We start from the raw sequence: 9,750 nt of genomic DNA, 5'->3' as shown, positions 1-9,750 counted from the left end.
AAATAGCAGAAGTCAAAATCAAGTAAAGAAAAAAAGAAAATATTTTTGTACAATTGACAGAATAAAAAAAGAAGAGAGAGAGAGACACTGCAGGCCTACGTGGACCTATTTTGGCAAATATAGCCTATTGTGTCATTTTCCATAAGGGTGCCGTTTACACGTGATCCGACAATTCAGATCCCATGTTTTATATTATTATTATTATTATTATTATTATTATTATTATTATTATACGATCACCTGTGGTGTCCACCTGCTCACACTGCCTGATGAGTGTCTTTAATTCTTTCCCTAGTTTTTACACCATGACTGTTGTTGAACAGGCCAACTGTGTGCGATATTAATTTAAAAAAAAAGTACCTTGTTTACAAAACGTGGCGGCCTAAAGGCGCGGGCCTGCTTATCCATTAACACACTTATTTTGTTCACATGTCCAGAACTGCTGACACGATGATGTGCAATACACTGACGGTGTGCTGTGAATGAATGAATGAATCCACTAAACCGAGAAAAAAAAAAGTTTTGTTTTGTCTATTCGCGGTGGAACACTGATGAGGCTTTGTTGTAATATTTCCCCTTTCTTTTTTTTTTCTTTTTTTTTTGCTGTTTGAAGCGCGTGACGTGGACAATCAAGACACTCTCAGCTGTAAAATACCCCTGTAGCTTTATGTTTAGTTTTAGTGACTCGCCCGCGTTCCCTCCACACGGACACGTCCTTCAAGCACAAGTGTGAGCTCCAATTGTCTCTTGATCTACTTTGTGTTTTTGAACAGGAGCGCCAAGATATCGACTACACTGGTCTACAAAATATGTAAATGTATATATTTAATGAGGCACCGGGAGAGGAGCTGCCACTCGCAGCTTCTCCTTTGTACAGTAAAAACAACGTTTTGATATTGTATTGCTGAACCATGTTGTGAAATAAATGGAGAATATTCCTCACATTTTAGGACAGTTTTTGTAAGTCTTCCTTTCTGTATCCAGCCATGGATTAGAAAAATCTCTGAAGTAACCTGATGAGGTTCAATGGAGCCATGTTCTAATCAACATATATTTTAAAATGCTGTGTTCGTGCACCCTGCATAAAATTTCACACACGTTTTACGCAACAATCGAAAACATTATTAAATGTAGATAGTGATAGGACAGATTAATGCTTATCTGATAATAGACACACACACACACACACACACACACACTCTCACACACAGACACACTCACTCTCTCTTTCTCACACACACACACACACACACACACACACACACACACACACACACACACACACACACAGACACACTTGGGCAGGTGGGTTTCTGTAATCATCTTGGTGTTATGCACTTTAAAAACGTTATTTTACATAAAAAGTGGCTCGGTCAATTAGATGCGTAATTGCCACCATCTTGCCAAAATGATGGGTAATGTATTCAGAAGAGGACATTACTCCCTGAGTGTGAGCTGCTGTCTTTTAGCCGTATTTTTTCTCCGTATGTGTGTGTGTGTGTGTGTGTTTGTGTTTGTGTGTGATGTGTGTGTGTGTGTTATAGTCTATTTTCTGTAGTCTGTGTGAAGTGATCTATGACAAATATCACCACCTCACTATTTTGGTGTTACTACAAGCCGTCAATGTTACTGCCAATTTATTCTTATTTTATTTTTGTATTTAAGCACATTGAGAAAAAAAAAAAAATCTCTGAACTGTATTTTATTTTTTGACTAGCCTACCTTTTAAGGAACCTCTTGTCTTTACAAAGAATAGCCTACCAGTGATGTCACTAACCCTAACCCTGAATTGTGCAAATTATTTTAAAGGTAAAAAACACCTCTTTTGAAAAATCAGATCCTTGCTGTTTTTAAAATCTGTAAATAGCACCTCACAGTGTCTCCACGGGTAAAGCCATATTGTTCTGTAGTGATCTGGATGAATGGATTTACTTTAAAAAACAAAAAAATTCTCATTTCTCAAATTTGAAATAAATGATCAAACTGGTGCTTTGTAACACATACGATCCTACAGGTGTCACTGGACGCTCGATGCGACTTTATCTCAACAAACACATGCGCCAAGCGTCATTTTATTAAACATTAAGTGTAAAATAAAAAGTTTTAAAATACATGAGATAATTTTGTTTTCATCCAAATTAACCTGCTTTAATATTTCTCTTGAATAAGGAATTACCTTCCTCCAACTTGATTCAAGACACCGCGTGATTTGAAAAAAAATCAGTGGAAATTGGAAAAAAAAGTGCCCTAAATAAATACCATTAGTACAGGCTGCCCCATCCCAAGATGACGGCTTTGCTTTATAATCTTAAAAAATTCTTCAAAAATCACATTGATCCAGGTATTTTTGACAGGTGAGACATGACGAGACTGAACCAGTTAGTCTACTAGGCTTACATATACTGTTTTTGTTTAATTTAATTTTATTACTTTAATTTAATTTAATTTTATTTTACTTTTCATAAAACTGGATGTGCTGTGCTAAAGTTTCAAAGGCAGCAATGCAGATCCAAGGGGAGGAGGCTCCGAGAGGAGGGAGGGAACATTCCTCTCAGCCTCTGTTAAATTGGGCACAGTAAAGTAGTGATAAGTAATCAGCAATGATTTGTTACAAAATGAAATAATATTTTCATGGCAGAGTGCAATGTTTTATTTCAAGGTTTCAAAATTTCTTTGAACGCTTTTGAGTCTGGGCAGAATCCACCTTCAGACCGTTACCAGGTGACAGGATCTGCAGAGGAACTACAACCTGCTTGTGCACGGTCCCTTTAAATGACAGCAGACTCAACAAAAGCCTGATTCACTCCTAGTTTACTCAAAGTGCGTTTTACGTGGAGGCAGATGAACTATTGATAGTTTGAGTACAGTTTCAGGAGAATATGCTGAAAAAAAACAAACATGTAATAACACTACGCTCTTTTACCACAAAGTAACTGCTGAAATTCAAAATTTAGCAAATGAGATTTTGAGTAACAATTTAACAATTATTCTCGTGTATTTCCCATTCAGAGCAACCTTTTCTGTTTTCATCTGTGGGCTAATACAGTTATTGGAAATGAATCAGTCAGCTATAATAAACTCCATATGATGACCTCATCAAGAGACAAAGGGTTCATTCAAATATCGTCAGATCACCCAAAGTATTGACGCGTACCTACCATGCACACTCAACACGGCCCCATTACTGCAAATTAATAGATTAGTATGGCATTATTCCTCTGGCACATATCGATCTGTGAACGTCTGCAGCACATTGCGTCAAGTAAGAGCAACGTTCGCGCGCCGTTTCGGCTCAGCTTATGACCTTGATTTGCGCGCATAAATTGAAAAAATTACCACTCGATAATTTCCATTTGTGCGACATCTTTATGTAAAGGAGAAAAGGAAGCGGGACCAAAATCAGATAAAGTACATTTGCAGGGACGGGGGCAAACGGACGTGACCGGGGACTGCGATCAGTGTATTACATTAAAATGGAGAGCTGAATGGGTAATTTTAAGCCCCCCTATCATGGGTTTTAGTGCCAGTTTGGAGACACACAAGTGGCCCGACCACCTTGCGTAACGCGAGCCTCTTCTCTGCAGCCGCTGGCATCTGCTCAAATGTGTTGGACTATTAAAGTTTGTTACAGTGGGACTTTAAGGCTGCATGCAGATCATTATTATTATTATAGCATTTGATGCAAGAGGTTTTGTCATGGAAGCCTAAAGGACCATTTTCTGACTGTGCTTCGTGAATGAGGTTCTCTGAGGGGTTGGCACAAGGTTCCCTACAAAGAATGCAGTGATATTTCAATTGATGCATGGACAGAATGATATAAGCTCCTGTACCTCAGATGCATCCTGACTAGATGGTATCTGTTGGTGGATCCTGACAATCAGAGGCCACACAGAAGTGACCCGAGCACCTCACGCCCCTCGGCGTGATGCGTCAAAGCTTCACGTGTTTGAACAACTCTTCTTTTTTTTTTTTGACACTTTCTTGAAGAGGAAGTCTTGTTTTAAACCCATCCCATTTGCTTTCCTGATTGAATGCGAGCATCAGATTTTCATCAAAGTTCTATTAAGTGAAACATAGGTTGCGGGGCACCGTCTGATTGGAACAGTTTAAATTTTAATTGTGTTTTTAATTTGACATATAGTTGCTGTGAAGAATGACACTGAAACGCCGAGGGGCGGTCGATTTTCTTAATTTCTCCCCGAGGAATTGATGAGTCTATCAGGGCAGTAGATTGGAAAGCCATTAAAACTCAATGGTTAGGTTGTTAATTGGAACTTGATGGATAGGAGCCCTTGGATAGGCTGTACTGATCCAATCTTCCTGACTTTGTGTTTTCCAATAAATTACCCAGTTCATTTCCACACTCAGATTACATAAATTGTACACCTCCAGGGCTTGGGCGCTCTGCTTGCGTTTACAACTCTCTCTCTCTCTTTTTCCTCCTCCTCTCTTTCTCTCTCTCTCGCTCACACACACATACACACACACACACACACACACAAACGCCCCGTGAAAAAAGAGCAGGCCCCGCTTTCTTGAATGAAAATCGAAACATAATCAACGTTTATACTTAGAAAATTTATTGATATCATTTTCTCTGGTAATTTCCTTATTTTAGACTTGGACACGCCATATATCATAATACACACGTGTAAAGGGTCTTTGTTTAATATTTATCGAAGCTTGATTCCCAGATCAAAGCGCCTCATAACTTCATCTGTCTTTCTCAGACCTTTCTCTCCTGCTAAAGATCTTGTTCTGTTATTGCGGTAGGGCGGCCATACACCACCTATCATTGTGATAGAGCACGAACTTATAGGCCCACTCCTTGCTGTGTGTCTGGGCCTCGATGAAAACGCACTCAACATTTCCATAGGCTGCTAATATAGGGAGAGCTACGCGGCTCTCGGCCTGCACTGGCCTATATAAACGCCAACTCCGAAACTCTGACATAAAAACACGGCGTGTAAATCATCCTCTGCAGCACAATAGCAGCCTGTTATGTCCACTATCTCTATGATGAACTAATCTCACTTTGCAAAAGTCGTCTAAAAGTGATGAAGGCGGCTCCACTGACAAAGGTCTTTGTTTGAAAAGAGCGGCATATAAAATAAACCCATTTAACTGTCATTGCAGATTTCACGCCTTATGTGTAACCACCATAAATCCAGCATCCGCCCTGACTGCCCTCATATATTTACCCCCCCCCCCCTTCAGTAAAGCCTCCCCTGCGTAAGCGTTTTGTTAAGATCGTTTAGCAGCTGCTGGCCCCGCTGCCAGTTGACGATATTTACGCGTGGATCCAGATGCTGTCTGGCTACTATGATGATGATGATGGTAATGATGACGACAGAATCTGATGTCAGCATCATCATCATCATCACCATCATCATGATCATCGTCGTCGTCTTCTTCTTACTCTTACAGCCGAACGCCGGTTGTGCGTCTTACCGGGAAAAGCGCTGACATGATGATTAAAGCTGACTATTTGTAATGTGTCTGGGGCTCCCTCACAAAGCACTAAAAGAGGGATAATGCGCCCGAACCGCCAGCTCAAGCCCCGCAGCTGTCCCGCAGCCAGACACAACCAGAGGAGAGACACACACAGGGAAGGTGGGAGGAGGGCGGTGGTGGGAAGCGCGCCCCCTCCTCTTCACACACACACACACACACACACACACACACACACACACACACACACACACACACACACACACACACACACACACATACACGCCTGCGCGCACTCAGCCCCCACCACCTCCAATCAATTAGTCAATCAATTAGCCGGCCTCCACTCCACGCGCGGTCATCACGAGGCAGATTAGCTCAGTAATGATCAAATTAATTCTTAATCGCAGATAATGGACGCGGAATGAGTTTATTATTTTCAGGAAAAATGAGTTAGGCCTCTGTATTAGTTCCAAGGCTGCAGGCCTGTTACTGTCACCCCGACCAATTTAACATACACAGGATAATAGAAAAAAGACGACATGACGGTTCCTGCAAGAGGCCATCCTCAGCTGACTGATCCTTTTCCTCCTTGTACAGGTTGTACAGATAATAGACGTGTTGCCCATATCTTCATAATTCACATAACATTAAAAAAAACCTATCACTCTGTGGCATATTTAATCTTAATAAAAACATTCTAAACGGCAGATAATGCAAAAAAGTATTGATTTTTAAAACTAATATTTCTCATGAATCTCAACATATTTTAAGGCACATGGCTTTTTTTTTTTTAAATTCATAAAGTTTTAATTTACTCAAAACCATATTAGTTCACAGCTTATACACAATTACACTCCTCGTTTGATTTGAAATATTTTGGCAGCCCATGTTGTATTTGTTTAAAATAAATAAATAAATGAATAAAAAGTTAAGGTAGCAGCTGACCGTTTTCAGAGTCGTACAGGCTTTAAATATTAGCTACTGTAACTGTTCCAAGTTCAGCTGAATGCAGGAATGAGCACTGCTGGTCGTCCTCGGCTTTCTCGCTCTCCTCACAACCCTGACAGGAGTTTGAAATTTCCGGGCTCATGTTGGAGGCTGCGATTGGCCCAGGAGGAGCTTACCTACATGCAAATGAAGCAACGCAACCTTGCTGCCTCGGATCCAGAGCGTGAGGAGGAGGACCAGGAATACACTCATGTTCCCCGAGCTCTAGAAAAAACACCTCAATGTTAAAACTCCACAATTAAACAGACTAGTGGGGGGAAAAAAAGAGGACAAAAGGCGCTTTCGTAATTTTTACCTACCAATCGTGTAGAAAGCAATAACGGAATACAAGGGGACAGACAGATTCAGTCAATACTTCAATACTGTTATGAAGCGAGAATGAGTAACGCAGAAGACAGCGGGAGCAAGTGCTCGTCGGGCCCAATTTCCAGCTTTACCATTCAGTCTATTTTAGGCACGCCGTCCGATGCGCCGCGCTCCGGGACCAAGGAGCTCTCCAAGGGGCCGCCGCCGCCGCCGCCGCGGAGGCGCTCACTATCGGTGTCCTCCGAGGAGGAGTGCAGCGGCGGGGAGGACTCAGCAGACTGCTTCTGCTCTGACACGGGTCACAGCGAGCCATGCACCCAGCACCAAGCGCATAACTTCTCATGTTTAGGTGAGGATTATTATCATTATCATTATTATTATTATTATTATTATTATTATTATTATTATTATTAGGCTATTATTATTACAGCAAATGACATGAAACCAATTAATAAATGATAGAAAAAAGGAATTAACGTGTTGCTTTAACATTAACACACACTTATTGACACCTTCGATATAATTTATTTACAATATAAATGCCATGAAAGTAGGCCCACTTAGTTCCTTTTTGAAAAAATAAATATAGCTAGGACTTGTGCGTTTTGTTTTTGTTTGCACTTCAGCTCACATTTCATTAGCTTGTGACTGACTCACATGCAGCCAAACCACTTCCACTTGTTTATGTGCAGACCATCATCGCGGCAGCAGCAGCAGCGGAAGAGTGGAAGGTCGAATAATTAGCCCTCTGTCTTTCCTCTCGTTTCAAATTTAATTGAGCCTGCTAATTGATGAAACATGTTTCCAAAATGGCTGCACTACACGTCGTCAATTGAGCGTTAAATAGAGCGGGATTTAATTAATAGCTTACTGTACACCGAGCATACTCATGCTGAATTGTTTATTTAAAAAGTCACCGGCTTTCAGCTGTCCATTTAGCGAGTCAGAGTTCACACTTGACGAACTCTCAAACTGAGTGACACAGTGTAAAAGGATTTTTTTTCGGTGTCCTGTTTAGAAAGCGTGCTAAAAACACAGATGTGTTTATCGCTTCTGATACTGATCACCTCCCTCTCTGCTCCTGCTGCGTTCAGGTCCCGCTAAAGGACTTCTGTCTGGAAACGACGTGCTCGCACGGCGGCCGCACCTGCCGCAGCCTCTGCTGCAGGATTATAAGGAGGAGCAGGAGAGACCGTGCCATCAAATGTCACCTCTGTCGGAGGAGAGACAGACGGACGGTGCGGACAAGCAAGGCAACTCGGCTAAGAAGAAGACGCGCACGGTTTTCTCCCGGAGTCAGGTGTACCAGCTGGAGTCCACCTTCGACATGAAGCGGTACCTGAGCAGCTCGGAGCGGGCCTGCTTAGCCTCCAGCCTGCAGCTGACGGAGACTCAGGTCAAGACGTGGTTTCAGAACAGGAGGAACAAATGGAAACGGCAGCTCTCAGCTGAACTGGAGGCGGCCAACATGGCCCACGCCTCCGCACAGACACTCGTGGGGATGCCGCTGGTTTTCAGAGATAACTCCTTACTGCGTGTTCCAGTTCCGCGGTCTATCGCCTTTCCGACGCCCCTGTATTACCCGGGGAGCAACCTGCCAGCGTTACCTTTATACAACCTGTACAACAAGATTGAGTATTGATTGACTCTACTGTATGTTCACCACTGCAGTCCACGTAAAAAACGCATTACAAAATAATACAACATTCTTATAAGTGTCTCCACATAACCCCTGTATATTAATTGTATCACTTTATTTGTTGAGGAAATTCTTATTATGCAGCAGCCGTGCGTCTCACAAGAAAGCAATCAAGCTTCCCTATATGTATAAAATACACCATGTGTATAATTAATTCTAATAATTTTGTACTTTTATTTTATTTTTCTTTATCTGATAAAAACATTGGAGTTTAGCCTTCATATCACATTCAAGAACTCTGGACTCCACAAGAAATGCTTTTAAACCGTTTTTAGTCATAATTGTTTTGCCAATCATATTGCAAAGCATCAGTCATTTTATTTCACCTGACAGTAACCTAATGCTGACAGGAAAAAATACATAATTCTTCCATTTAAGGAAAAATATCATTGTTTCTATTGTAATTTAGACCTTCAATAATAACCTTCTCATTCAATAAATTTTCTATTTCAGTGAAAATCGGGTTTGCTTGGTTTTATTTTATGTACTGTTTTTGTGTTAACTGCTGACATATTTGCATTTTGAACACAGAAGGTAAACACTTAAAGCAACTGTAAACGAGGCTCATGTTAGATTTTACTCACTTGTGTTGACGCTTCCTGTCCCCTGAAGAGCGAACAAACAGTACTCAAATTTTATTACAAGAGAATGAGTTGTAATAAAATTTGCGTTCATGATAATCTACACATGCTAAAGGCTTGTGATACTGTCAGATATGAGTGGTGAACTTTTGTTGTAGAGGTGCAGTAATTTTCCTGTAAGGTTTTATTAGAGGTCCTCTAAACCAAGAGCAACTGTGCTTGCAGCATGGCTAAAACCAGGAATAAACCTGCCGTCAATTAACATATAAGACATTACAGTTTATACAGTGGTTTACATTGCTGTTGGCTCACAAATATCAACATATACCTCTTACTATTACATCAAATATTACGTTGTTCGGTTCTTGACAGGTGCATTTTAATTGCGGCTTGTATCTGTGGCAGTGAAAAGAGTTTTTCTCCAGATGCAGTGTGCAAATGATTTCGCAAAGACTTTTTAAATCATACTTTCAGATTAATTTTGAATTTAAAAACACTGCAACTAACCATAGCACTCTGCTGTAAATCAAAGGGGTGGATTGACCTGAGCCTTATAACACATATACATACAATACATACAACACACACAGAGGTAACTAAGAGGTAGATAAAGGGTGGAAAAGTGAGGCACACTATCACAAGCCAATCGTGCCTTTGGGCGGGATCTTCTCTCATTTGAAGTCTGCCTCCTATGGCTCTGGA

General features: G+C 41.0%; 1 protein-coding gene across 1 annotated transcript; it reads left to right on the top strand.

Annotated features, from left to right (window-relative positions):
• Positions 1 to 6,740: 6,740 nt before the first annotated feature.
• Positions 6,741 to 8,410, top strand: hmx2 (H6 family homeobox 2). Its single transcript, XM_022763796.1, has 2 exons — positions 6,741 to 7,117; positions 7,863 to 8,410. Exons 1-2 carry the CDS (start codon positions 6,841 to 6,843, stop codon positions 8,408 to 8,410), a joined length of 825 nt encoding a protein of 274 aa, XP_022619517.1. The 5' UTR covers positions 6,741 to 6,840.
• Positions 8,411 to 9,750: the final 1,340 nt, after the last annotated feature.

Source organism: Seriola dumerili, unplaced genomic scaffold (assembly GCF_002260705.1).
Source record: "Seriola dumerili isolate Sdu_G_001 unplaced genomic scaffold, Sdu_1.0 BDQW01000478.1, whole genome shotgun sequence".
In the NCBI taxonomy this organism is placed as follows: Eukaryota; Metazoa; Chordata; class Actinopteri; order Carangiformes; family Carangidae; genus Seriola; species Seriola dumerili.
Note: the sequence above shows the minus strand (reverse complement) of the source record. Positions and strands in the feature narration are given on the sequence as shown.

Bases quoted from the DNA above. Each gene is read 5' to 3' on its own strand.
- hmx2 (XM_022763796.1), top strand. From the start codon at position 6,841: ATGAGTAACGCAGAAGACAGCGGGAGCAAGTGCTCGTCGGGCCCAATT. The intron at 7,118-7,862 runs GTGAGGATTATT...TGCTGCGTTCAG, and splicing joins GCATAACTTCTCATGTTTAG to GTCCCGCTAAAGGACTTCTG.